General features: G+C 46.1%; 1 protein-coding gene across 2 annotated transcripts in view; it reads right to left on the reverse strand.

Moving 5' to 3' along the window:
- The window catches only part of PPP1R37 (protein phosphatase 1 regulatory subunit 37), a 53,387-nt gene that overhangs the window by 21,315 nt on the left and 6,929 nt on the right, over positions 1-25,143 (reverse strand). For both annotated transcript variants that reach the window (XM_083454884.1, XM_083454883.1), the window contains exons 2-4: positions 3,987-4,084; positions 2,417-2,462; positions 868-968 (exon numbers count right to left, since the gene is read on the reverse strand). In XM_083454884.1, coding sequence (XP_083311010.1) covers positions 868-968; positions 2,417-2,462; positions 3,987-4,084 — 245 coding nt within the window. The remainder of the gene's footprint in view (positions 1-867; positions 969-2,416; positions 2,463-3,986; positions 4,085-25,143) is intronic.

Here is a 25,143-nt window from a genome sequence, read left to right on the forward strand (position 1 = left end):
GCAGAATCCCAAGGAGGAATTGTGGTGGATGGTCACATTTAAGTCCTCATGCAAGAAGAAAACAAGCACATAAGGGAGGAAGTTTTTAACCCCTTCTATCTCCCAGCTATCCCAATTCTCCACTTGCATGGAGCTTTGCTTGTTTCTTAAAAGAGGGAGGTTATTCAAGAATGGCAATCCCCTACCTATATTCTGAAGGAGCACAATTCACTTTTCCTGCATTGCAGGGGGTTGAACTAGATGACCCTTCGGACACCTTCCAATTGTACAATTCTAGGATTTAATGTGCAGATCAGGCCTTAGACAGGGTCCAGGGAATGACGAGAATGAACCTTTGTAATGCCACCTCAACCTGCCACCACTCTCACCCTACGTGACCAGCAGAAGCTCAATAGGATTTTAGATTTGCACACCTTGCCTCTTCCAAATTAAGGGGCCTCACGAACGTGTCTTACGAACAGGGCCCCCAATGCCTAGACAGAGCCATCACTAGCCAATGTTGGGAATCCACTTTCAGGAAGCAATTTGCTGCAGTTTTTGAAGAGCAGCTTGTCACGATATCCAGTCTGGGGACTTGAGCCAGTCACACCATTTGGAGGGACCCGTGATCAGGTAGCAAAGCTCTGTGTGAACAAGGGCCCAGGTTCACTCTCCAGCCACAGGCCTGGGAAAATCCTTTGTCGAAGATGCCAGAGAGCTGTTGGTGATGGGAACAGACAACACTAGGCCACATTCCTTATATCTAAACGCTCAGCCCCGAACTGTAAGTTCCTCCATGTTAAAGAATGGCAGGATTCAGCTCAGCTGAATATTCACAAGATGTGGGGTGAAGAGAGACAGTTCTTTATATGTTACATGCAAACCTACATCTTCATCTAGGTTCGTTTGCTCCAAATCCACTATTTTGAACTGGAGGCGCTTAAAAATCTCTTCCAGGGCCTCACAAGCCTTGTAGTCTAACTTCTCGCCTGGAAAACAAGAGACAAAGTAAATCTGCAAGCCTCCAGCATTTAAAAGGGTTCACTGTCAAGCACAGGATGCATTACATCAGTGTTTCTCAAATGTGGGTCCTCAGCTGTTCTTGGACTACAACTCCCATCATCCCTAGCGAGCAGGACCACTGGTCAGGGATGATGGGAGCTGCAGTCCAACAACAACTGGGGACCCAAGTTTGAGAAACACTGCATTAAATACTGGAAAACAACTGGGCTATAGAGACCCAGGCATTAAGGTACAACTTGGTGGGGTACAAAAATGATTTAAACCAGGGGGGAAGGCTGGTTTAAACCAGACTTTCTAATGATACTTCATCATCTATTTCCTAAACAATGGTGCAAGTCTAAATAGGAACATTCTAAAAACACCTGCTGCATGAGAACTGGCGTTCTAAATATTACAGGAAAGGCAGAGTTATTTCTTAAACATATACCCCACCCCTTCCTCCAAAGGAGCCCAGGAGATTAAGCTGAAGGTTTTGCACCACGAAGCATCGTTGGCGCTGTACTCCAAATATGAAGAACGACTGCAGGCCTGGGCTTCATTTCTGCTAAGGAGCCAGCAACCCCAAAGTGGCAGCTCTTTCCCCTCCTCCTGCCCTATCACATACCATCTGCTCAGCCACCGCTTTGCTTTTCCACTCCAATGAAGTCCCCACCCTTGTATGCCTTGGGGCCTTCGCAATCTTCTCCGCCCTGCCCACTAGGACTGGCCTCTCAACGGCAGCAGAAATTTCACAGGCAAACTCTGTACGTAAACGTGCCCTGAAGTCAGCAACCTGTATCCGCAGTACGAACAGGATGCTCACTCGTTTGTTTGGAAGGAGCGACTCGCTGGTTATGAAATATGAAACCAGGTGAGGGAGTGGGAGAGGCGAGGGGGGGGATGACCCCACGTAACCCCAAATCAAGGCCACGTGCACCTCTAGCGTGGAGCCAGCCGTGTGTTCCCTTCGCATGTGCCAAACATGGTTACACAATCTGGTTCGTTTCCAAACATTTGCGGGCTATTGCAAATGTTAAATCTGGGACCAGAGAAAGGATTTGGGATTTGGGGTGCTGTTAGGGTGGAGGGTTGGAGGAGGGTGTAGATGCATTCTGGCAAACCTCTGAAATAGTGAGCTGGCTTCAGAACGCAAGATTTCCATGCGTTTGCCAGCAAAACAAGACCTCCAAGTTTATCAAATCTGCACATGACACTATGTTGTAACACCTGTGGCCTAGGCAGAATGATCCCACATTTACAACTCTGAATATTCCTTCTCCCCAACCCCTCCTAATCTCCAAAGGGGACCATTTTCAAGCACAGATTCCCAGATAGAAGGTTTGAGCGATCACAGTTGCAGAGGAATAACCAGAGTCGGCAAGGTGATCGTGATCTGTACTGTGTCAACAGAAGACTTGGGAACGGAAATATGTACCTTTCAGATCCAGGCACTCTATCCTGGGAGTCAAGTCTTTATATTCCTGCAATAAAGCAATAGCAAATTACTACACACGGAAGGGAACGGCTTAAAGGTAAGATATAAAGAAGAAGAAGACCTAAAGGGAAGCATGGACAGCCCAGTGTTTCAAAAGCTCTATGTAATATGAGCGTCTTTCATCTCCCAATCTGATCCAGGCCCAGCCCAATTTGGTTCAGATCCAGGGATAGGAACAGGTCCGATCAGAGGAGATATTCCGATATACAAGGGGTGGCACCTTTCTCCAGGATTGGTTTGGGCTGCTCCTGGGTCCAGTCTGGAGACTGGCCTTTTTTAAACAACAACACAATTCTCTTTTTTCAAAAAAGAAATGAACAAGACAGATGTACACACATCTACACGCACACTTCTAATAACAGATATAATAATAAAACCCCCCAGCTAACAGAAGGGTGAAAAGTTCATTACACCGATGTAAACGATGACTAGGGATGCACATAATCAAATCTGTCATCCCAGAAACTGATAATAGCTGGCCACTTCATAACAAAGAGGTTTTCATTCATCAGCCCAAATATACAATGCAAGTGTGTGCATTACATCGCAAATCCTGCAAAACAAGTAGAGGTGGATTCATTTTCTTGCCCTAGTTCATGATCATTGACATTTTGCTCGCTGCTGGTAATTCTTTGATCATCTCAACATGAGCTGAAAGCTCTGTTGATGATTTTCTCTCCCAAGCTGTTGTTTTCAGAGAAGGGTTTCAAATCAAAATAAGGGGCCAAAATTGTCCTCCCTCTTTCGCACCCTGGGTGTGTAAATTGCACCATTCTGAAGGTTCCTGGGAGCCTGCCCAGCTCTCACGTTCTGCAGAAGAGAGGGCCTTCGTCTTGTCCTGCCAATGGGTGTTGCCCATTGTGCAGTGACATGGGACATAATGTCCCATGTCATAATGTCCCCGTCTGTGGAACCCCTGCCCTTTGGAGTGGGTCTCTGATGCTGAATTGGAATATATGGTTCCTTTTCCTTGTCTCCAGCAACAGAGAGCGCAGCACTTCCTAAAACCACCCAAACGGCAGCCGCTATGGGAAGGAGGCTAGGAAGCTGCTGGTTGGAGCAGGAGTAATGGGCTCTAGATCACTGTTGCCTGCATGGATAGATTTATCCCTGTATGCTTTTAGGGAGGGCCCAAAGCTCAGCATCTTCAGTTACTGCGTGAAGCACCTTCCAATGTTCATAACCTTGCAGACTAACTTAGCTCTCTGGGCTCTGGCCCAGTTCCGTCTCTAGGTTAGTACAGCCATCTTGGAAGCAATGGAAACACACACACACACACACACACACACACACACACAAACCTCGTCCTTGTTTAGTGTTTGCCGTGCTACATGGGCCTGGGCTGCAGCCTTTGAAATACATGTGACCCAACTTCAAGAGAGGACTTTTTTTATTACTGTTCAGTTCCAGCGACAGCCAGCTTTCTTCAGTGTTTATAAAAATCCATCTCTGCCTTTGACAGACGAATCTGATAAGCGGTTCTGCTGTGCACTTAAGGAAAGGCACATACCTGGATCTGCTTCAGTAGTTTGGGTATCTGTTTACAGTTTAACTTCTGACAGGCTTGCTTGTAGGCGGTGATAATTTCTTCCACAGTCACATTCTGAGCTGAAAGAGAGAGAGAGGGAGAGAAAGAGAAAGGATCACACTGATGGTTAGCAGTCCATTTGATTTATGCCGCCTACACACTGGAAGGAGCCTTTGGGGTGGGACAGGGTATTTTTAAAAGTCAAACAACCAGATAAACAAATACACATCAGGTAAATTTTCAAAAGCCATATTGCAATTTTGCAGGTCACCTGTCATTAGTGGTGAGTGCTAGCTAAAACCTTGCAACCAGATTATAATACAGTGCTCTGTCACATTCCACTCTTATTAGCAGAAGAGTGGGATATATAAATATTAAATAATAATAAAGAACACTTTCTTGCTTGTAAGAGCCACAATGTGCACAGGGACCAATTCTCCATCTCTTCAGGAATTAGAAAGTTGCGGAAGAGAGTAATAGGGGAAACTGAGGCGGCAGAGAGGGGAACTGGAGTGATGTTTTTGTGTGTGCCAATGAAATCAGTTGCAGGACTAGTCATAAGGATTTGGTCCCTTATGCAAACTTTTATCCTCAAGTTTTCAATACAGTGGTACCTCTGGATGCGAACAGGATCCGTTCCGGAGCCCCGTTCACATCCTGAAGCAAACTCAACCCGTGTCTGCCCATGCACGGGTCGCGATTCGCCACGTCTGCGCATGACGTCATTTTGAGTGTCTGCGCGAGCGGCGAAACCCGGAAGTAATTCCGGGTCGCCGCGGAGCACAACTCAAAAATGCTCAACCCGAAGCTACTTTAACCCTAGGTATGACTGTACCTGGATAAAGGGACTGGGGGTATTTTTTAACCTAGGTGCCAGCATTTGGTTTCTAGGATTTTTCCAGCCCTGTCCAAGCAGCCAGCATTTTTGCTGGTGTTAGCAGATGTTGCATAATGAGATGATTTGCCAGAATCCCGACAGCAGCCACAAAGCTTTGTTCACTGGAGCAGGGAATCGGGTACCTCAGGTGCCAGATAGTCAAATTGATTCAAGCAGCAGAATGCAGATGGCTGAGCTCAGAAACTGGATTCTTTCAAAGCTGAAAGCTAGCATATTTAAGCATCTCCTCTGCATTTCAGGTGTTCAGAGCTCCTTTACACACATTTGCTTACGAAAGAGGTGTAAGGGGTGTTAGGGGAGAGAGACACATCATGCTCTTTCTGAGGCAGTTTGTCCACCTTTCATCCTCACCCTGAACTTTGCTTCTAGAAGCTGTCAGCATGGAAGAGCGGCCACACCCCAGGAATGGCTTTGACTGGCGGGCTAAACCAGGTGAGGGTAGCCAATGGGCATCAAAGCCTCAGTGAGTTAGGGACTTCTACTGCATGCAAAGACAGGATCCAGCAGATTGAGCAGACAAGACCAAGAGCGCGTCCAACAGTCAAGAAGGCAGATTCTGCACGTGCTGTAGAGCAGTGTTCCCCAACCTTGGGCCTCCAGCTGTTTTTGGACTACAATTCCCATCATCCTTGACCACTGGTCTTGCTAGCGAGGGATGATGGGAGTTGTAGTCCAAAAACAGCTGGAGGACCAAGGTTGGGGAACACTGCTGTAGAGGGAAGTGAGGGGCAGAAGGGGCTTGTCCACCTGGGAAGGGAGCCCATCTAGGAGAAGGAAAACTCTGGTCCTCAACCTCTGCTGCCTTGCAGAATATCTCTGGGAGAAGAAAAAGGCTAAGGACTAAACCCAACACAAATCTGGAGTGGCGTCCCTAAGACGATTGGATGGTGCCTTGTATGCCTCCTTCCGGCAACTCCTGCAGCCAAGCTGGTACTGAATGTTTTGCTCTGCTTTCCTTTGGACCACATCAGTGAGGCCGGGGGGATGTCTTGTCTTCTGGGCAGTTCAGGACCTCCACACACACTGCCCAGGCTTGCGCCCAGAGAGGTCACTTTGGTGCTGCTAACACAGCAGTTAGACTTTGCCCCTAGAGGTGCACTCCATTGTTTCAAGACAGACAGATGCCAAAAACAGCTTACGAGAGCTCTGAAAAGTGATACCAGGATTTGCACCCCCAAATTGCATGTGGAGGTAAAGGCCAGGATCCAGAGCTCACCCTACATGTGCACACAAGATTGGGCATGCCCAGTGGGAAGCTTGCCTTTATAAAAGTAAAAACCACCAAGAGAGTTTGATCCCAAATCTATCAGGCTTCATGACAGATTAAAGAAAATTATCCAGCTAAATGGACAGTTAATTTAAAGCCTCACCTATGACCACTGGTGAATAAATTCACTACAGTCATCCCTCATGTTACATTTGCTTCATGTTACATTCTTTCAGGTTACATCCCGTGGCAACCCAGTAGTACCGGAAAGGGTTACTTCCAGGTTTCGCCGCTCGCACATGCGCAGAAGCGCAAAATGATGTCACATGCATGCGCAGAAGCGACAAATCGCAACCTGCACGTGCACAGACGTGCCGCTGCGGGTTGCGTTCTGCTCATGTTGTGAACAGGCCTCCAAAACAGATCCCGTTCGCAACCAGAGGTACCACTGTATTGTTTCCCTCTGTGAAAATTATTTGTAACTGTCAAAAACAAATGAGAGGGGCTCAGGTGTATGCTGGAAACATGGAGGGGAAAGGATAATTTTGCTCATTGGTGGTGGTTCTGTTATTAAAGCTATAAAATGTATACTAAATCCTATTAATGACACGTTGAGAGTTAAAATTAACACAGGATCCCAAGATGTTTTTATTAGCAATTTCCACAGGAATTTTATTATTTGATTTGACCACGGCCCATTAAGATTCAGCATGCCCAAAACTTGAAACCTCCCCCCCCCCAAAAAAAGTGACAATTAACAGCACAGGATTTAGCAGTACTCAGGCAATTTACTGGAGTTATCTGGGGAATGACAAAAGGTATGTAATCTCAATTGTTTTGAGAGAGACTGAAAGCGTTGCAAACTTTATTGCAATAGTAGACCAAACAGAATGACTGGAAATTCTTTTTCATTACTGTAAATTGTATTAATGAACTGTTTTGTGACTCTCTCATGATTTCAGGGCAGGCAACTAGCACATTTTGTCCTTTGAAACAAAAAGACTGCACACCCATGATGACACACGTCACAAAGAGCAGCTGAGGTGACATTTGAACCAGGGACTTCCTAGTGCAATATGTGTTTTGGGACGGACAACTCTTTCATGAGAATCTTGGGTCTCTGTTTTAAAAAAGCAATCTTCTAGTGCCTGTTCTTGCAAATATTGTTATTGTCATCAGGTACATTTCTGGTTCCTTTATTTGTGAAAAGTGACCCAAAGCGGCTTAAAAAATACTAACACTAAAACAAAGAATAAAAACAAAAACAAACCCTAAAAACCAACCATGGTATATAAAAAGACAGAACTAACACAACCCACCCGACTAAGTTAAGAGGCCACAAGTACACCTACAACCCTTCAAATAAAGGACGTAGAACCTAGCTAAAAATAAATGTTTTTCCCTGGTGCTTAAAAATAAATACAATGCGCCAGGCATGTCTCCTGGGGGAGAGCCTTCCACACGCAGGGAGCCACCACTGAGAAGGCCTGTTCTCAAGTTTCCACCATCTGCACCTCCCTCAGAGGTGGGCACAGGGAGAAGGGCCTCCAGTGATGAGCACAGGGTCTGGCTACTTCATGTGGGAAGAGGTGGGCCTTGATGTCCTGAGCTACTTACGTCTTTCTAGGTCAAAAGCAGCTCCTTCAATTGCGCTGGAAACTAATTGGTAGCCAGTGCAGTCATGCCAGAATTAGTTTCACGCTCAAAAGCGCATTAGCAACATTTGCAGACATTCCCAAAGCCAGAGGAGCTGTGGAATTAAGCGCCACAGATGCCAGAGCTTCAGCACCTTGTATACGCCAGTGCAAAATGCCTTGCAAAAACTTAATCTGGCAAAGTCTGGAGAGAAGGAGGTCTGCCAGCGTGAGGAAATGAAGCCAGCGCTGGGAAAAGACGACGCAGAGGGTCTTACAAGGGATAAGGGTAAGGTAGAAATCAGGTGCAACGGAACAGTAGCAGCAACTTTGGAAGGAGGGAACTTTGCTCCCAGGCTTCATCCACAAACCACATAGCAGGGGCCAGAACCAGTCTCTTTGATTCAGAGGGGCTTGCAGGGGGGGCTGGATTTATTTGCTCCGCCTTCCCAAAGAGCTCCTTGCCCCTCCCAATTGGCTAGGAGAAGCTATTGCAAAGCAGGAGAAATTAGGGGAAGGTCTTTGGAAAACTAGGCCCTGTTATGGCAGGATTTGGGGATACCTTGCAGCAGAATTTTAGGGGGGTTGCTTTAGCACAAAGTACATCCACAGCCCCATTTACTGCCAATTTAAATTGCTTGTGCTTCCCTAGAAAGGAGTCCCTCCACCCCCACCTCCATTGCCCCAATAGTCTTTTTTTAAAAATAATAATTATTAGAAGTTTAAAAATTACAGGAAAAAAGCACACAAAAAAGAGAGAAAAAAGTAAAAAATACATAAAAAGAGAACAAAAAACACAATACATCAAAACACAAAAAACCCAAAAACAATTAAAAACACATCCAATATTTATCCTTATCTTTCATTAACTTATTTCCTCGACCTCCTCACACCTCCCTTTTTTGTATTCCATGCCCCAACAGTCCCTCCAAAGGAGGCAGATAGCAAGAGGCCTGTTATTAAGGCAAGACATTCTGGCAGCCCTTAAAAGCTGCCCTCAAAGCGTCCTTTTTACACACCGGAACAGACAGAGACCGACTTGGAACGCTCGGAGAGCAGCAAAACAAGCGGCTTGCATCACAAAACGGAGTTCGTTGCGCAGGGATCCAATTACAACGTTGTAATCCGGTCTGGATTACTGAAGCAGAGCGATCTCTCCACCCCCCACTCCAGGCTCAGTTCGGAGAAAGGATAATTCCACCACTAACGTAATTATCGGGGAAGACCAGAAATTTCCAAGCTGCGGCAGCTGCTGCACACTTCCACTTTAATTGCTTTATTGTGCAGGCCAGGCGTTCAGATATGCGGAGAGAAAGAAGTCTTTCATCGGGCATCACATTTCGTTCTGGGCTTTGAAAAAAAGATCCTAAAAGGAGTTCTGTAGCAAGCCCCTGGCCAGCTTCTCGAAGTGAGAACCGAAGTTGCAGTTTATTATTCAATTCCGTGTGCGAATTTACTCTGCAGTGCACTTTCCAGCCTGTTTGTTTAGTCTAAAATTTGAGTTATGATGGTGGCAGTGAACAAACTAGAGAATATGACAATGCTCTTCGAGGATATCAGTGGAGAGTGGGTAAATAAAAGTGATTACTGCCTTCTGAAAATAAGGATCAATGAGCCAAGAAATGTGGAATATCAGACCTTATTGAAAGCTCCTGTACCTTACCTGCACTTTCCTTGGAAGTTGTCTCCCACCCCTAATCAGCAAACTCTTAAGCTACTAATAAACTCAAGCTACTAATTGCTGAAGGATAAAGGCACCTCAAATGGCAGGCATTCCAGCTAAGAGAGACTTTCCTGCAAAATTCAGCCACTGGCAGAGCAGCCCATTAGCAGAAAAACATTATCAGTTTGGGGTTTGCACGGCATTCAGCTGAATGTAGGTATCAGCCAGGGTTTTCCAGAATGATGGAAGAGAGGGTACACACTGGGCAGACCTTTCCAGCTAGTGCAGAGAGGATGAGATAGGATGGCCAGAGTCAAAGAAGGGGAGGTGACAATCATGTTGACCAAGGAATTGCAGCTTCTCTTTTGAACTGCAGTATTGGAGCCCCACTGTTATATGTAGTTTTGGCTCTTGTTTTTATAGGAAAGCGGGGTATAAATCTAAAGCAGACTAAAAATAACTTAAAACTTTGGACTAAAAATAAGAGCAAGTGTGTTCAATTTATGAAATAAATCTGCACGGTTGTTGCTGATTTTCCTAATACTTCCTTAGCACAAAAGATGGTTTGCTGTTTATGAATAGTCCTGCCCAAGAAATTCCACATGGACTTTCAGTGTGCCAGAGGAAAGCTGCTCTATATTATTACTGATGTATTAATCGCCTTCACAAGGCAATGTACACTTAAGATTATAAAAAACAGTTAAAAACAAAAAAAGCAAATACATTTAAAACAAAATTAAAATGATACAAAGTAAACATTTGTGGTAAAGACACTTTTATGCTGTTGGGTATAATTTACATAGATACAATTTATACATTATAGAAGTGTGTTGTTCTTATAGCTCTGTTGAGCCAAGAAAGTCTATGGTTGGTTGTTATCTTGTATAAAGCAGAGTCGCTTGGTCTAAACTTAGATAAATTTTAATCCTGGGAGTCTCCCCATTTCCAGCCCTTTGTTTACTGTAAGGAGAAGGCGTTTTCTTGCCAATAATTCGCACACAGGGTGTAATACACTGTACAAAATATGTATTGTGAAATTTCCGGTTTTAAAAATTAAGCTCAAAAATTGCGTATGAACAGACAGGCGGTCTTTGTTCCAGCAAATCACTAAATATTATGCACACTCAGTGCTCGCTCAAGATATTTGGTGCCTGAAGTGGTGACAACTCGCTCCCTCCCTCACAATGGACCGCTCAGCCTCCCAAATGAAAGCAGTGCACACAAATGTATACGTTGTCATAACAAAGTATGCTACTAAAGCCATTTGTTTCTCTTACGTTCTATCTCCCAAATCAGGGTTTATTCTCATTTTACAGAATGGAACATTAAAGGTAAAGGTACCCCTGCCCGTACGGGCCAGTCTTGACAGACTCTAGGGTTGTGCGCCCATCTCACTCAAAGAGGCCGGGGGCCAGCGCTGTCCAAAGACACTTCCGGGTCACGTGGCCAGCATGACATCGCTACTCTGGCGAGCCAGAGCCGCACACGGAAACGCCGTTTACCTTCCCGCTAGTAAGCGGTCCCTATTTATCTACTTGCACCCGAGAGTGCTTTCGAACTGCTAGGTTGGCAGGAGCAGGGACCGAACAACAGGAGCGCACCCCGCCGCAGGGATTCGAACCGCCGACCTTTTGATCGGCAAGCCCTAGACGCTGAGGCTTTAACCCACAGCGCCACCCGCGTCCCTTAATGGAACATTAAGACACTTTAAAAACAACAACCTGCAATTGCCTACAAGTATAGCAATCATAATACTAAATTAAATAATTTACAACCTGCTGCCCTTTAGGTTCTCAGAACCAACCCCCTGGAGGCAACGGTGTCATTCCAGCTAGTGTTGAGGCTGGGATTGCATTTACTCTGTATTTTTAATGCCAAAAAGGTCCTTTCAGAAGCACACGTAGTGTCCTTCTTTACTCACAAAGTAGCACAGCGACCCAGTGAAATAAGCTGCAAGGACCCATTTTACAACTAAAGAACTGAGGATGTAAAAAAAGGGGGGATGAGGCTGCCCTGTAAGTGAGCACACCCTGAATATGTAGCACCATTTTTTTTTTAATCCACCGGGCCCTTTTTTTTCATGCCATGCATCTACGCCTTTTATTTTCTCATAAACTGACCCTGCACACATATACCAAAACCGCAGGTTGTCAACAAGCAGGAGCAGCAATTAAGAAAGCCTATTCCAATGTTTAGTTCTGAAGGTCTGGATAACCAGCTGCACATTGGGAAAACAAGCACATACCCCAATACCCTCGTAAGGCTACTCTGCTTTTAACATGGGCCACAGATTAAAACTGAGCAAGGGCTGAAGGATGAGCAGCAGAGTCTCCAACTAGTGACTCACGTGGCCTTACATGGGCAGTGCCAGGGCAAAGGGGTGTTTAACCTTCTCTTTGCCTATGTGAAGCTTTGGCAGAACTCTCCCTTTTTTTAGGCACACACACATACTCTTAAACTCACTTGCCTATTTTTTTTACAGAAGCTGGATAATTTACTTTGGACTGCACAGAATTACTTCTGCAAGTTGTTTAAGAAAAAGCTGTCTCTACCAACTCCTGGAAGTCCTAATATCATTTCTGTGATATGGACGGAAGCTCAGGTGTTGGCCAAGCGGGTCCTAATCCCAAAGCACCCATTTTCTCCTGGCTCAGCTCTTTGACCCACCCTAAGCATGAACAGAAAAGAGACTTGGGCAGAGTTCCTCCCTCTTGCACCTCAGAAGTTCACTTTTTTCACTCCTTCCCTTGTCAGATGCTTCACACAGGGATGATGTGGGAGGGAAACCTGTTCACAGGTAACATAGTTAAGGAACCAGAGAGAAAGAAGCTCCACAATACGGAGGGATATGAATAGAAAAAGGGGTGCGGGTGGCACTGTGATCTAAACCACAGAGCCTAGGGTTTGCCGATCAGAAGGTCGGCGGATCGAATCCCCATGATGGAGTGAGCTCCCATTGCTCGGTCCCAGCTCCTGCCCACCTAGCAGTTTGAAAGCACATCAAAGTGCAAGTAGATAAATAGGTACCACTCCGGCGGGAAGGCAAATGGTGTTTCTGTGCACTGCTCTGATTCTCCAGAAGCGGCTTAGTCATGCTGGCCACATGACCAGGAAGCTGTCTGCGGACAAATGCTGGCTCCCTTGGCCTATAGAGCGAGATGAGCGCCACAACCCCAGAGTCATCCGGGACTGGACCTAACGGTCAGAGGTATCTTTACCTTTATGAAGAGAAAGGATTTTGTCTCCCACTCCACTCTGCCTATTCAAAACATCAGCTGAATAAAGCCAACCATTATTGTTTAGAAGTCCCACTCAATTCAACGGGGCTTTCTCACAAGTAAGCATACACACAACTGCAGCCTTCACTGATTAAATAATCTGCTTTATAACTGATCAATGAAATGCACCTCAGCATCAAAACTTCAATACAGAGTTTTGCTTTTAATGGAGGAATTATATGATTTAGGCACAAACCCTCAGAATAATCACAAGCTCATGACTTTGGGGTGGGGGGAGGCAAATTTCATTTTCTTCTTTTTCATTCATTTTTACACACCAGAACCAAAATAGCTTCAAAATCATACTAGGTTTCTCACCTATTAAAATTTGCAATAAAGCTTCAGTTTACAGATTAAAACTTGCAGTCTTGGTTCACTACAAGTGCAAACACGTAAAAGTAAAAATGCTGCAGGTAAGCCATATAAGTTCTCCACTACAAATGTGACACCAATTTAGAAAGCCAACTAATAAACGTTCAAGCAGGATTTTTAAAAACAAAAACAAAAACAGCAACTCCAACTTATTTATTCCCAGAAAGTATCACAAGTGCCCGACTCATCTTTTGATCTTTTTAAGCTCCGGGCAAAGCTAACAACTGAGGACATCTCTCTGCGAAAGAAGGAGTCCTGTGACAGACCAGGCTTGTTCCCCCAACTGAAGTAGTGTTTTGCAGGAGAGTTGCAAGGCGGGGGGGGGGCGGAAGAGGACAGATCCGCTTACTGTAGCTGGCTGTACTTGGCTGCCAGCCCAGATCAGCTCAGCAATATAAAGCTTGCACTGAAGTCCAGAGCAAACGCAGGATTCTGCCTCCGCCCCCCCCCCCAAAAAATCCCTCCCCAGAGGGCTTAAACCCTCACAGTATTTCCTTTTATGTCTGAACAGGGTAATTTTTGGCAGGCCCTGGTGGCAAATGTGTTTACAGAACAAGAAAAAGAAAAACGCCAGAAGAGGTTGTTAGGATCTGAAACACACGAAAAGCAGGGTCAGTGAGAGAGAGGAGGAGGAGGAAGGAAAGGAAATTCTCTGGGAGGCTGTGACCACAATTCCAAGGAGAGCAAAGAAACATGACAAATCATACTCTGAACTGATTGGGGTAAGGCATGGGGGACGTCCTCAGTGTCATCTGATGGAAGGATCCATTTAGTTACAGAAATACACAAATAACGGCTGGCTACAGCATCAATGTCCAGATGGGAGTGAGGGTGGCAAGGTGGAATTCTCCACAAAGGGGCCAGAGCAGCAAAGAGGTCAGGGGGTGCTATGTGAGCTGCTCTGGCTTCCTGGCACAAACAGACTTCCTTGGCTGCTTTCTCTGCAGTCCTCCAATGGGGAGTCCCAGGGCATCAACCTGTCGTATGTCCTTCCCCTCTTGCTGGATATACTCAGCAGCTCTCTCCCCGGCTGCCTGCCTTTGTCATCTACATGCTTCCAGCCCAGTACCCCAAAACCATAAGCCAGCCTCAGTTTGCTAAGAGAAAGCAGCTTCCAGCTGGGTATTGGTGCAGCTACAACAGATGGCTGAAACCAATTTCAACGGAGGAGTTCAAAAACGGATTCTTCAAAGAGCCAGCGTTGTGTTGGGTCCCCTTAACGCTCAACTGCAGTTGCGCCTGTATGTTGCTTAGACGGAAGAAACAGACCATCTGGACTTGAGCTCAGTCGGTCCTAACTTGGGACGTTAGGAAGGGTTCGGCTTGTGCGTCATCACCATGTAGCTCCAGCCAAGGGAAGGAAAATGGCCAGCAAGATCCCCCAAAAGCCCCATAGCAAGCATTGGCCAGAGTAAATCAAATAGTGCTCTTTGAGCTCAGTGCCTTGCCAGTCTAAACAAAGAGACACTGCTACTAAGCACCTCCATGATTACCCAACTTGAAAAGAGCAGAGTTTGGCAAGAACTCCCTGGGAACAGAAAAGTGGAGATGTGCTTCTAGAAGACAAAACCTTTGGCCCTCCAGACCTTGAGGAACTACAACTGCCAACCGCCCTAGCAAGCATGGCCAAAGGCAAGAGATTATGAGAGCTGCTGCTGTTGGCATCCAACTGTCTCGAGAGAGAGACTGGAGTGTGCTTCCGGAGGTGAAGTCAAACTGCTTCAGAAGGACACTGACAAACTGGAACGTGTCCAGAGGAGGGCAACCAAAATGGTCAAAGGCCTGGAAACGATGCCTTATGAGGAACGGCTAAGGGAGCTGGGCATGTTTAGCCTGGAGAAGAGGAGGTTAAGGGGTGATATGATAGCCATGTTCAAATATATAAAAGGATGTCACATAGAGGAGGGAGAAAGGTTGTTTTCTGCTGCTCCAGAGAAGCGGACACGGAGCAATGGATCCAAACTACAAGAAAGAAGATTCCACCTAAACATTAGGAAGAACTTCCTGACAGTAAGAGCCGTTCGACAGTGGAATTTGCTGCCAAGGAGTGTGGTGGAGTCTCCTTCTTTGGAGGTCTTTAAGCAGAGGCTTGACAACCATATGTCAGGAGTGCTCTGATGGTGTTTCCTGCTTGGCAGGGGGTTGGACCTCCCCAGGAAGTGACCTCCCCAGGGCATAATCCTGGGTTATGTGTCTGGAGGCCCTAGACTGCCCACATGACAAGACCCCCTCTCAGCCTCACTGAAGTGGTCCAAAGGTAAGCATAGCAATACATTTGGTGCCATCTGGGCTGCAAGAGTTTCTGGAAGGAGGCGTACAAGGCACCATCCAACCATTTTAGGGGCTTCGCTCTGGATCTGTGTAGGGTTTACTCCTTAGCCTTCTCTGCTCCAGAAAATATTCTGCAAGGCAGCCAAGGTAAGAAGGCTTCCTTAGAAAACGGAAGCCTTGTCCAAATGAGACCAAAATGGAACGCAAAAGATATGTAAGTGGACATTAAGAGATGCTTAAAAACAATTTGAGGAGCGCGTTGCTGAAACATAAAGGTTAACAACAAACGGTTCTTTAAATACATTACTAACAGGAGACCAGCTGGGAAGGCGATTGTAGGATGACAAGGCAATAGTGCCTTAGGTGTGCTAACGGAGGATAAGGAGATTGCAGATAAATTGAGTGAATTGCTTGCATCTGTCTTCACAGTGCAATACATGATGTAGAACAACTTCCATATGTGGAGAGCCTAAAGAACTAATGGAAATAGTGTTGACAAGAGCATTCCAGGCCTTATAGACAAAATAAAAACTGACAAACTGATGAGTCCAGATAGCATTCGCCCAAGAATCCTTAAGTAACTCAAATGTGAAATTGCTGCTCTTCTAAGAGTTGCAGCTCAGCAATATTTGGAGGGTCAAAGGTTCCCCACACTTGTGACAGCTATTTGGAACATGCTGGTCTTAGTTCTACGTGAAGGCACATTGCCTTGAATCCCACAATAAAGACATGGAAGATAGAAATGTAAGGAAATATAAATAAGTAACACTGGCAGGCCCAACACGATCCATTTTTTACCATGCTAATTTATTTACATAATTTATATCTCACTCCTTCAACACAGATTTAGACTCCCAGGGTGTGAGAAATGTAAAGTACAACTTAAGGCGGGCAAGCTTTTAGCAGAAACAGCATGCACAGAAACGAATTAAGGACAGACTACAGCAGAGCCTGTAGGAAGCTACTTCATTAGGCGGCTCTCCCCATGAAAACTAATGACATCATAATTATTAAGAAGTGCCAGGCAACAGAGAGCAAGGATGCAAGTAAAACCAAACATTGCCAGCTCCTACAGCGGCTCTTGATCTAGGGAGCTTTCTAGCCCCCGAGTCCACAGGCTCGGCTTTTGACATTTCAGCTCCCAGCTCTCAGGCAAAAATATTGTTTGTTCCTGCACAAAGCCAACTCATTTTCCATCTGGGACTTTAGCCAAGAGTCACGACCCAGACATTAACCCTTTCCCAGTCTCTTGCTTTGGCAAGCTTGCCAAGATTGGTCTTTCTCACAAGCAAACAAAACCGTGCCAGCGAAAAGAAGCACTGCAAATTGGACAGACCTCTCGGTTCTGACCCAGAAGCTTGGGGAGGGGGGTGGCAGGGAGAAAGAGAGAGGGGAGAGAGAGAGAGAGAGAAAAGAAGCAACTAGCCTAGGAGAGGAGAAGCGGCACGCTGTGCTGATGGCAAGGAGCTGAGTGAGCAGGTCCCAGCCCAAACTTGACACACGAGAGGCAGCCTAAGCATGGAAGGTCAGATTATGGGATGCATGGGGCTCTTGCCAAAAACAGCATCGCTGTGCAGAGTTCTGCCACTCTGTAACATGTAAGATTTACCCCATGCCCTGGTCTCAGCAGGCTGAACGTCCACATCAGTGACCGGCGCTGGTAGGGGAACACAGAACCCTATAATTTCAGCATGCCAGCATACACTTGGCATGCCAGAGACCCCAGGTCTGATACCCACCAATGCCATTTAAAAAACAACCCCATAGGCAGCAGAGCTGCTGTCAATCAGAATAGACGAGGTACAGCCAACATGGTGCCCTATAGTTGCGACTGTCATCTCCCATCATCTGTCAGGAATGAGGGACGTTGTGGCCCAACCACATCTTGAGGGTACCACCATGGAGTAGATGACTCAAATGGGAGAGGGCCTGTTGGTCAGGCCAAAAGCCCAGTGTTTTGTTTCCACAGCAGAGTACTTCTCAGAAAACTTACAGCAGGGCACAACAGCAATAGCCCCATCCATTCTGCTCCTAGCATATCATAACCAAGAAGGGTGGGCTGTTTCTGACAATACAGAGGTGCCATTTACTTTTCATGGTTCAAAGCCGTTGACAGATCTACCTTCCATAAAAACTGACTTGACAAAATGAGCCAGTGACCCGATTCAGGTTTTTTTTAATATATGTATATATGCTCAGTTTCTGCAGAAACCTGGAATGAAACCCCAGGCCTGAGTCCAGGAGGCAAGCTGTGGTTGGGCTGTGCTGCCATTTGGGCACTTCAGTGCCTGATGCTCAGGCAAACCATTTCCCTCTCAGCCCAGCCTATTTTCATAAGGTTGTGACAGTTCATCTGTCATGCTTAGCTACTTGGAGGAAGGGTGGGATAATAACATAACAAATAATTTAGGACTGCTACCCAATTAAAAAAATCTTAGTGGATTGACCGATTGCTTATATTTACATACAAGTAAAACCAGTGTTTTGGGAAGCAAAATCATACTTTATTTGTGTTTAGATTATGCATCATCTTAGAAGAGACATTTCCTTCTGCGTGAGAGGTAAAACCCACTGTCTCTCCTAAGATGGTGCTTACCATCTGCAGTTTCTTATGAGTACAGTACTTGTTTCTTAAATCTCTCTCTGTGTTTTAATTTGCACATTTTTGTCACTTAAAAGCCTGATTGATTTCCCAAACTTGGGTCTCCAGCTGTTTTTGTACTGCAATGCCCATCATCCCTGGCAACTTGGTCCTGCTAGCTTGGGAAATCCAGAGCTAACCAATTAAAATCGCAGCCCTAACATGTCTAGCCTCTGAAACACAAGCTATAAACAGCTAACCCCCCCCCCTACACACACACACCAACTTTTAAAAGCAACTTTATTCTGATCTAGCTTTGATGGTCCCAACATCTAACACTGTCAACCAGGAGGTTCAACTGGGGCTATACATAAGCTTCCAAAGTTTGTTCTGCAAGTCCACAGACTCCACAGGTCCTCCGAGTTGAGCAAGTTGGGAGCTGCTTGCTTACACAAGGCTTCCCAGGAAAAATATTAATCGTCATGACCAGACATGACTCAGCTGAGGTTTTAAAGGCAAAAGGCCTCTGGAAAGGCAACGCTTCAACTTGCGCCAGCACAGTGAACAAAACCACATCATTATATGCACCAGAACAGGCAACACACAGCCACCAAGCAAAAGCAGTTCCGAGATAATAACTGGGAAAGGGAAGGGTGGGGAGGGTTTTTTCCCCTCAATAACCCAACGTAAACCTTCAAAAACAGTCCTTGTTAACTTACAATTAGAGCCAGCTTCTTGCTAGCAAATGCTTCCTACAGTGAGAAAAGGGGCGAGGGGTGAAGGGAAAGAATCATGCTTGCCTGAGGTAGAGCCTACACAATTTATGACACAACCAGCCAAGTAAACACCCCACTTCCCTAAGGCTGCAAATAATGGAGAGGGCTTTGCCAAGCTCCTGGGAAGCTCCCACATGGGGCTACTTTTGGTTATTGTGTCGCAGGCTGCGCAGGCCTGGCCTAGCTCCACCCCCCTCCTATCCCCACCCCTGTCGCCCATATCACACCTTGCCAAGCTCCCAGGCCCATCCCTTCTCCAGCAGCACCACCTGTGGTAGGCTCCAGTTCTCCAATGAGCTGAAAATACTCCCAAATCTATGGTACTCAACCGAAGGATCAGGACATACAAGGTGGTTATAATGCTTTAATGTGGGTCACACCGCCCACTTGCATGGGTGGGTGCTTTCAAGGACTGCGGGAGGGTATGAGAGACAAAGATGGGGGAAGAAAATGTAGGGGCCAAAACAGGGAGTGGGGAATGTCCTTGAGCTAAGAAATGCCGACCGGAGGCAGCAGTTTTAATAGGGCAGCGTGCTCTCTGCCACACTTCTGCAGACACTAGAAATTTTGTTTTAAATGACCTGATCTGCAATTTCCACTGACCATACATACGTGACTTGGTGCCCAGGCTCTTGCCCACAACATTTCAGCAGAAGCTCTTAGGTATGAGTAAAAAATTATGCTTGAAAGACCTACATTGGCTCCCAGTACGTTTCCGAGCACAATTCAAAGTGTTGGTGCTGACCTTTAAAGCCCTAAACGGCCTCAAGGGCCCAGTATACCTGAAGGAGCGTCTCCACCCCCATCGTTCCACCCAGACACTGAGGTCCAGCTCCGAGGGCCTTCTGGTGGTTCCCTCACTACGAGAAGCAAGGTTACGGGGAACCAGACAGAAGGCCTTCTCAGTAGTGGCACCTGCCCTGTGGAACGCCCTCCCATCAGATGTCAAAGGAATAAACAACTATCTGAAGTTTAGAAGACATCTGAAGGCAGCCCTGTTTAGGGCAGCTTTTAATGTTTGACGGACTATTGTATTTTAGTATTTTCTTGGAAGCCGCCCAGAGTGGCTGGGGAAACTCAGACAGATGGGAGGGTATAAGTAATTTTTTATTATTATTATTATTATTATTATTATTATTATTATTATTATTATAACTTGCAATGGTACAAGTCGTGGTGCAAACACAGTTCATCTATGGCAGTAGCCTTCCACCTTTTCAGACCCAGGAACCACCTTTAACCCAAACATGCATTTGGGGGCCCACTTAATCTATTGCCATATATTTGCATGGTGGTAGTGCAGCTATTGTGACCCACCCTGGATCAGTTGAAGACCTGCAATCTAAGGAACAGGACCCCAAGAGGAGTCCAAGACTGAAGGAAAGCTATGAAGATGTCTCCACAACTGGTCATGCCATCCCAAGAGTTTTTAAATGTGGAATGGCCACACTCATTTGCAAGACTCTCTCTCCTTACAAGGTTGGAGGCACACACTTCTCAGAGGAGCACAGGTCCACTGCCAACATGGGAGAGGCAGCACAAAGGGGGAAAAGCTCCTCTGGCTCTTCCTCCCGTTGCTAGGGAATGTCTCTGCTCTATGGGCAGGGCACCTGCAGGACTGTCTCCCCTTCCTCAGCGTCTAAAATCAAAGGGGCAGGTGGGCCCTTCCTGGGCAGTCCCCACCTATGGAATCACTCCCGCTCTACACCTCTTGTTTCTCACCTGAAATCAACTGCTACCCCAGCCCCGAGCTAGTCGGGATTGTAGGGCTCACGACAGCCAGAGGCTCCATGCAGCCCATATGCCATTATATTACGTCACCCTCCCAGAAGCAATTTAAATGCTTTCTAACCAGTTAGACCAGTCAAAGTGCCAAAGTACACTGAGAAAAGGTCACCGTCCTCTCTTCCCATGTGTAAAGGCCACGAAAATGATGCAAGCTGACTGTGAATGGGAAGCAACCACCAATAACCCATTCCTTTGCTCTATAATCAAATGATTTCATAGGTGAGGGGTGGCCGCTGCTGATCAATGTTTAGCAGCTTCCACAACAGGCCAGAGCCAGAGACGACTGTGTCAGACAAGTCAACTCTCTTGCTGTGGTCAGACAGCTGGACAGGCAAGGAGGAGCTGGAGGGTCATGCTCAGAGCAAAAGTCTGCCCAAGGGCAAGAGATCCTTTGCAACAGAGACCTAGGCCTCCTTAGGAGCTGATGTGGAGCGCAGCCTTGCCCAACCTAAGTGCCCTCTGGATGTTGTGGACTACAACTCCCATCAGCCATGGTGCCTATGGCTGATGAGAGTCGCAGTCCAAAACATCTAGGGCATTGCTTTTTTCCAACTGTTGGGTTGCAGCCTCACCAGTAGTAATATGGCAGTTCTGTGGAGGAAGGGCAGCGGAAGAATTTAAGTTTGTCTACATAAGCCATGCATGCATTCGACATCAGCAAAGACTGACTTCCAGACCAAAGTTGTTATAATGTTGTTTGCACATCCAGATTGCCATCTTTTGTATTGCTGCTACTGAATGATGGATTTGTGGTATGGAACAAAAAGTCATCCTTTGTAACTGGATTAAACTGCCTTGAATAAACAGGCTTGGGTAAATGGTACAAATACTTCGCTATTAGACTGTGCGCTTGCAGGGAGGGTCTGTCTTTTTTTGATCTATGCAAAGCTCTTCATTTTTGGAGGGTAGTGAGCTGCTGTTGTTTTTTGATTAAGCACTGCAAAAACGTTAATAGCAGTAGTACTAACAGAAGCCTGTTTGCCGGTTTGGATCAAAGGTGGACGCTGAACCCAGTCAAACCTCACAGATAGATGTGACAAAGGTGGGGGGAGGGAATGCACCCCACATTTCCCCCTGGGCTTTTATATCTTTAGCTACAGGTGGATAAAATTAATTTTAAGTGGGATGATAAGGATGCACAAGTGGGTCTTGCCCTGACCCAAGACACTTCACACCAGCTGGCACCATCCTTCTGTTTTGCTATAGCTTGCTTCTTCGTTTGTGTTGGGGTTTGTTTTTGCTTTTGGGGAGACACAGAGGCAATCAGATGCAAAGAAGGACAAGCCTTATGCACCCTTGAATTGCGGTAGAAGACAAGAAGAAGAAGAAGAAGAAGAAGAGGAGGAGGAGGAGTAGTTTGGATTTGATATCCCGCCTTTCCCTCCCTTTAAGGAGTCTCAAAGCGGCTAACATTCTCCTTTCCCTTCCTCCCCCACAACAAACACTCTGTGAGGTGAGTGGGGCTGAGAGACTTTAAGGAAGTGTGACTGGCCCAAGGTCACCCAGCAGCTGCATGTGGAGGAGCGGAGACGCGAACCCGGTTCCCCAGATTACAAGACTACCGCTCTCAACCACTACACCACACTGGCTCTCAAAATTTTGGTAGGTGCAGCTTGCCATGCTGGGAGAAACTATTAGAGTGATATTCTCTCTTTTTGTATGATTAAGGGAATTTGCTGCCACTGGACAGTGCCGTAGCTGTGTGCTTAGAGGGCTTTAAAAAGAGATTAGGCAAATGTATGGAAGTGTTTCTGTGGCTATTCGCCACAATAGCTAAATGCAGCCTCTAGGTTCAGAGACAGAAATCACAGTCCCTGGAGTGGTCTGCTGCCTTCATGGGCTATGGCATTTCCTGAAGCGTATGACTGGAGTGGCCACTCTGGGAAACAAAATGCTGGACAAGATGGGCACTTCATTGAATTTGGCAGAGCGCTTCTTATGTTCTGATAAGACAGAGGAGCCCTGTCTTCCTTTGCAGTTGGTCACCCAGAAAGAGGACAAGAAATGCTAACATCTACAGTCTTTACCTTACAGTACCTTTACCTTACAGTCAAGAAAAGGCAATTCCTACATTGCAGACTGGAATTAAAAAGAGGACAGTGCATCTGATAAGTCTGAAGGCCCTGGGTATACAAGCACTGTTGCGCCAACAAATGGCATTCACTTCCTGCTCTGATCGCAGCTGCGAAAAGGCCCTGATTTGGGCCAGTGCTCAACTGCTGTTGTGCAACACGCGCTGCTGGTGGACAATGCATGTGACTAGATCCGGCCTGCACAGCCTCTGACCCACCTAGCCAAGCACAGATGTACAGTAGCCCACATGGGGCTCATAAAGCTTCCTGGTTGTCAGGTGGGGGCTCTCATGCACCTAGAAGACCATAATGCTTCCTTAGCTAGTTGATTATAGGATGGTGAGTCTCAAACCCTGCAGTCCTGTGTTCAGCCAACTAATGTCCACAGTGCTAGAGAAGACTATCTGAGGGCAATGTGGGTGCTGTGTAAGCATTACATACTAGCAGTAGCAAAGTTCAGTATTAATCCAGCAGCTGACATCGGGGAGAGTACAATATTAAGAAAAATTCTGAGCTCTCTTAAAGCTCATGCAGTAAGCTGGCTTTCAGCTTTAACATCCTTTCTAGTTAAATGTGGTGCAAAACACACACACACACACACACAGACATTTTCTTGGCTCAGACAAGCAGCTGTGCCCTTACGGATGGGCAATGATTATCTGGATAACAGGACCTGACAGGTGTCAAGGAAAACAGGACCCAAAACAGCGTAGGCAACGCATACCACAGGCGCAATCAGAAGGAACAGAAGAAAAGTACAGCGTTTATGGAGATGTTTGGATAAAGAAATCAGCTACAACAACACCAAGAAACCCGAGAATGATACTTTTCAAAGAAAATATGTTATCAGCTATCGTTTGGACAACCCACCCACCCACCCTGCTTCAGTGGCAGTCGCCTAGTAGTCTCATTCCCAAATGACACCATGAGAGGGGCACACTGCAGGGGAAGCTTTGTGCCTAGCTGGCATGCTGTTGATGAACAACCCATGGCACAGGTTGCATGGGTAGGATGTTATGACCTGTGTGCCAATGTGAAACCAACTGATGGATTTCTGGATACGCCCTGAGTGGAGACGAACACATGAAAAGCCTACTGCTTTCTTCTTGTCACATATCATTTGCATAATGTGCCAAGAGGATACCTCCCCTCTCTTGCTGAAAGCAACTGAAGGGTGTGGGAGTGTGAGCTGAAGGTTTGTCTTATAATAGGAAGCAGTGAGAATGCATAATGAAAGGAAGGCTGCTTTTCTCACAAATCACCTTGCATGCATGTGACTCGGTGTCTCAGCTCAGCCTTTGCAGGTTAGGTTTGGCAGGGGTGGCCACCCACTTATAGCCTAGAACCACCACCCACTTCTTCTGCTCCCTTCTCCCACTGCTGTGTGTCAGAGGCAGAAGCAGCAAAGACTTAGAGCCTGCTATGGTTCTCCAAGTCATAAAAGACAAATGCATGCATATGGTACAGTATCTTCAGATGGTAGTTGAGGGGTGCTGATGGTGAGGGGCACTTCACCAAGAAAATGCAGTGAATTTGAGACAGAGGCAAAATTTGAATTGATGACTTCAAATCAATGCAGCAGGTTGGACTAGATGACCCTTGGTGTCCCTTCCAATTCTACAGTTCTATGATTCTATGTTTCTAGTTTTTATAGTTGCCCCTGAAGAATTATTACACCAAATGTACTGGCAAATTTATCTTATGTGCACGTTTGAGGTTCTTTTTTTCCTCTTTCAGTCCTGCATTTTTTACTTTCAGCCCAAATATAAACATTGCAAAACCATTTAAGAGGTTAAAACTAGCATCAGTGAAAACAGACTGAAACTGGAGCGGGTATACAATTCAGAGGGAGAAAGTTTTCCACAAAAACAGATTATGCACACAATGTTTGAGTACCAACAGAACTGTTGGCACATGCAAATAAAATACATTGATTTTCGAGAAGGCAGTGCGGAATCCGTCAGAGAACAAGCCCCAGATTCCTGAACTGAACAGGAATTTATAGCAAGGGGCTCTGAAATGTCATTACCTGAGCAAAGGCTGAACGCAAGTGTTACGCGCATGCATTGCTGCTGTAATCCGATTTAAAGGGGCATTTGATACTGAAAGCGAAATTAACAGCTCCAACTGTCCCTGTTTGAATCAATCACTGCTTTTACATGACAACCACTTCAATTAAGCCACACAGCCATCTGCAACAAAGCACCATGACCCACAACATATGGGCATTGTGCAACACACACACACACAATCTCTCTCTCATAATCACTGACTAAGAGCTCCGGGGGCTTCTTGATACACACACAATATTCTCACAGTATTCTCCTGCTCCACTTCTAGAGGAAGCGGCTCAGATCTCGAATAAGCGCAGAGGACTAAGCGCAGCAAACTGCTGTACCAACTGGGAAGGCCATGGCTACTGTAGGATCTCTGTGTACACACTGCAACTCCTGCACACCCCATGAGACCTTATGGTGAAGGGCGGGCAAGAAATCCAATAAACAAGCAATAAAGCAAAAAGAGCTGCAAGGGAAACTTGATCTACTGACTTCAATGAAACCAGAAAATTGCCTAGCCCAGGGTTCCTTATATGTAGGCA

This window comes from Podarcis tiliguerta, assembly GCF_965153285.1.
Source record: "Podarcis tiliguerta genome assembly, chromosome: 8".
Lineage (NCBI taxonomy): Eukaryota > Metazoa > Chordata > Lepidosauria > Squamata > Lacertidae > Podarcis > Podarcis tiliguerta.